Here is a 4,415-nt window from a genome sequence, read left to right as displayed (position 1 = left end):
TGAACAATTAAAATCTGTAACATTTTTTAAATCCTCAAACTTCAGACATAAAAAGAATTTGTGTCTCTCTCACCCTAAGCAACCTTCTTCTTTTCCAAATACTGAGGTCACCTATAGATGAAGAGGCATGTGGCTGAGTTCACAAAATATCCTTTGAGATGACAGGCAGGAGGAAGGTGAGCCATGATGTTCAGTTCCAGGGAAGCAGTTTCCTATTGGATTGGTTTTTCCTACAAAGAAGGAAGCTGCAATGACCAAGTCCAGGAACTGTGTGCTGTTCCAGAAGATGGAAAATCCTGGAGGTTTAGAGTCATACACTTCATTCTTCTACAGTCTTCTTTGTCCATCTTAGATAACTCTCTATCAGTGACTGTGAAAGTTTATGAGAAACTGGTTTGGAAACAAAATCCTTAATCTTCTGGATAATATCCTTTTGAAGAAGTTTTTATTCTTGTTCTTGAAGGCTACCAACTAATACCAACTAACTGATTACTAAGAACATAACAGTACAGACAACAGCACACTGAGCAATATCCATATGACAATTATTCAAATATAACTAGATTAGGAACATAAAACTGAAAAATGTATCCCATGGAAGAGTGCAGAGGAATCTAAAAGATGTAGCTAAAAATCATGTAGGAGCAAGTCCTTCTGGACTTCAACTTAGAGCTACCTTTGTTAGCAATAGTGGAGCAGTACTTGAGACCCCTTAAAGCCACTAGATGCCTCTCAAAGCTTAATACACTCAAAACTGTACATTGGTAATGCAAAGAACTCACAAAATAAATATTTTCATTGTGTGTTATTTAACCTGGGGGTAATTTAGTTTAATGACATAACCACATATGACTTATTTACATGCGAATCTCCCTTTACAGAGCACCAATAATACAATTCTCTATCACTTCATTTTTATTTTCTAGTCCAGAGATTCTTCATGGCAATTTTTATCTCTGCATTTCTCAGAGTATAGATGATAGGGTTTAGCATAGGAGTGATAACAGTGTAAAACACAGCTAAGTATTTATCAGTGGGCAAGGTAAAAGGAGGTCTCACAAATAGAACAATACAAGGAACAAAGAAGAGAATGACCACTGTGATGTGGGAGCCACAGGTGGATAATGCTTTGTGCCTCCCTTCCTGACTCAGGTTTTTCAGGGAGTGCAGAATGACAACATAGGAGATTAGCAGAAGCATAAAGATAATTGAACAAATTGCTCCATCGTTGGCCAGCACACTGAGACCAATATAGTATGTGTCAGTACAGGCAAGATTTAATAAAGGGTACATGTCACAGATGAAGTGATTGATGACATTGGAACCACAGAAGGGAAGGTTGTAAACAGAAAGGATGTGTAATATAGCATGCACAAAACCGCCAACCCAGGCAAACAACAACAGCAGCAAACACATCCTATGGTTCATAATGGTCAGATAATGAAGGGGTTTACAGATGGCCACATAGCGGTCATAGGCCATGACCACCAAAAGTATTATCTCAGCCCCACCAAAAAAGTGTTCTAAAAAAAGCTGAACCATACAAGCTTGGAAGGAAATTGTTTTCTTCACATGGAGCAAGTCTACCAGCAAGTTTGGGGTAGCTGTGTTAGAATAAGCAACATCCATAAATGATAAGTAACCAAGAAAGAAGAACATTGGGGCATCCAAGGCAGGGCTGAGCACCACAGTGACGACAATGAGTAGGTTTCCTGCCATGGTCACCACATAGATCAGCAAGAACACAAAAAATAGTATTTTCTGGCCCTGGAGGCTCTGAGTGAGCCCCAAGAGCACAAACTCAGTCACGTTGTTCCTTTGCTCCATAGTCTTTCTTTGTGTCGTTGTGCCAGTGGTGAGAACCAAATTATCTGCAAACAGTTATTGCTACTGAGTCCATGATTTTATGATGTTTATTCATTTCTTAAATAGGAATTATTTATATTTTGTTCCTGACCTGTCAGAGAAAATAAGAAATCAAATTTGATGATGTAGAGAGCCTAAATTTAGAGCTTTAGTGGAATAATCAAAAGAGAAATGAAAAATTAGAGACATGTGCCTGTGAAATTAAATGAAGTCTTCCATAGAAAACTCTTTGTCTGAAGCTAATAGAAGGTCTCTGGGCTACCACCATGGCAAAATTAAAGATGTATTGATATTTTACATAAAAAAGAGCAAGGCTTTTTTTTTATTTAAGGTACGGTCTGTGTTCAGGGTCCCACTATTAGATCAGACTCATAGTAATCCTCCTGTTTACAACCTCCGAAGAGTTAGTAGTACAGGCTTTCATCACCATGCCCTGTCAGTCTCAGTATGCCCCGGGGGGCAGGACTGGCATGGCAGGCATGGGGATTGACACTCAGCCCCTGCACTTGCTTGCAGGGGCTTTAATCTGCTGAGCTATTTGGCTGGCCCTTAATGCTTATCTTATAATTCTTAGTAACAATGTAAATTTTATTTTATACATTATTGCAATTGAAGAAATTCCTCAATTTATAATAATCTCAGTTTGACACATTTGAAAGTGTCAAAATATTTTAGAATATGCAAACAGATAAAATACATAAGCAAAAGCAGTTTAGAGAGTTGAGACACACAATGAAAGGAGAGGGCATGAGAGAAGAGTACAGGGAGGGGAAAGGATGTCAGAGGATGGGAAGGTTTGCAGTGGAGGAAGTGTCAGGAGAGGAGGAAAGAGAATAAATAAGGGCAGCGACAGAGATGTTAAGTAACGACAGAAAAATTGCACACATAGAAAGAAATCTGCAAGTGGCACCATATTCACTAGCACTGTATTCATTTAAAAATGTTTCTAGTAATGATAATTTCTCTCTAAATCTCTATTGACATCTCCTTCTCTCTGGTTTATATATTATTCCTTGATTCTTCTTCACAGATGCAAAATATCTTTCTTTTTAATCCATGGCCCATGTCTTTTCATGATTTTATTTAGTCTGTATTTATGTTGGCATTGCTATTCCAGTCTTCCCTTCCATTTCCTCATCATTACTTTCCTTTCTGTACCACAGCATCCTCTCAGCATGTTTACACGGTATACTTTTATGTTCCAGAATTCTATCCTTGGGCCTTATGTTTCTTTGAAGCCAGCATCCAAATTCAATTCTTCGCTCATTTTATAGGAACAACTTCACTTATGTCCAAAGTCAATTTGCATTTTGGTCTTCCTTGATAAATTGTTTTTAATTAACCTAGAAGCTCAGTAATTCAATTACATATTACATTATGTTCCTCAGACCTGCTCTTTAAATTCTACTTTAACTTTTGACATTCTACACAATGTGCACATGAAAGCTCCTGTGATTCTAAGAATTTATGTACATCTACTCATTAATAATCTCTTAAATGTTTGCACAGCAACTAATTGATGCGAATACTGATGTTAGAAGAGAAAATGTGTTCTAGCTTTCTATAAGTTTGAGATATGTAAGAGTAGTTTTCAAGATTGGAATTAACACATATTTATCACAAAGGACCATACAATGTAATTATCAGAATCATAAAAAGCATTTAAAGAGTATAATTTTCCATGTCAACATGATACATTTTGATCATCTAGCTTAGAATCATACAATTAAATAACTTTCTGGAGTTATCTGCAATAACAGAGTGTTTTATTTAATTCTGTTCTTTGATGTTTCCTTTATTATTTTCCTAAATGATAACAGCTTCATAACTTGATGTCATCTCTCTGTATGACATCAGAGAGATTTTTAAAAACATTTTTAAATAGTAAAATAACACACATACCTTTGATCCCAGCTCAGAATATTTTTATTGGTCAATTACTCCTATGATGGCAGAAAGGTAGATTCATCAGGCATTCAGAATAAAATCACTTTTGAAATCATTGTCAATCTTTATATGATTTTGAACAGTGTCCCTTTACCTCAAGTAACCTGAATCTGCTTTGCAAAGAGGCAAATCTTTATTTGGGGCAAAATTTGTCCTTAAAACATACAAACATTAAATAAATATTTTGAGCTTTAAAAGGCAAGTTTTGTGGGAAAAGGAATCATGAGCAGGTGAGAGATATGTTTTGAGTTTTTAAATAAAAAACAAAATCAATGATAGAACCTTCAGTATATTTGGATTTCTAGTCAAGTATTTTTACCTGACCTCATACAACATCACTGAATTTAATACTCCCTAAAGATGGAATAAAAACTGAAATACTCTTCGATAATGACTCAAGTATACCATGTATAAAAAGACACATCTATAATCACTGATATAGGTAAACTGTCTCAGAGGTATGGGCAATGCCTTTTGACACTTTATCTATGTTTGAACCACACTGTGTAACATTGTATCATTATGTTGCAATGTTACAATACCAGACATCTCAATGGGATATGTCTTCATAATTAAACTCAGTGGGACCTCCAGAATTCTGG

General features: G+C 36.0%; 1 protein-coding gene across 1 annotated transcript; it reads right to left on the bottom strand.

The window, feature by feature from the left end:
• Window positions 1-915: 915 nt before the first annotated feature.
• Window positions 916-1,827, bottom strand: LOC101587192 (olfactory receptor 4A15-like). The gene has a single exon (XM_004648109.1). It carries the CDS (start codon window positions 1,825-1,827, stop codon window positions 916-918), a length of 912 nt encoding a protein of 303 aa, XP_004648166.1.
• Between the last annotated feature and the right edge of the window lie 2,588 nt (window positions 1,828-4,415).

The sequence above is a fragment of the Octodon degus genome, unplaced genomic scaffold (assembly GCF_000260255.1).
Source record: "Octodon degus isolate 3935 unplaced genomic scaffold, OctDeg1.0 scaffold00354, whole genome shotgun sequence".
Taxonomy (NCBI): Eukaryota; Metazoa; Chordata; class Mammalia; order Rodentia; family Octodontidae; genus Octodon; species Octodon degus.
This window is presented reverse-complemented; position numbering and strand designations above follow the sequence as displayed.

Excerpts from the sequence above, each read along its gene's own strand:
- LOC101587192 (XM_004648109.1), bottom strand. The coding sequence starts at position 1,827 with ATGGAGCAAAGGAACAACGTGACTGAGTTTGTGCTCTTGGGGCTCACT.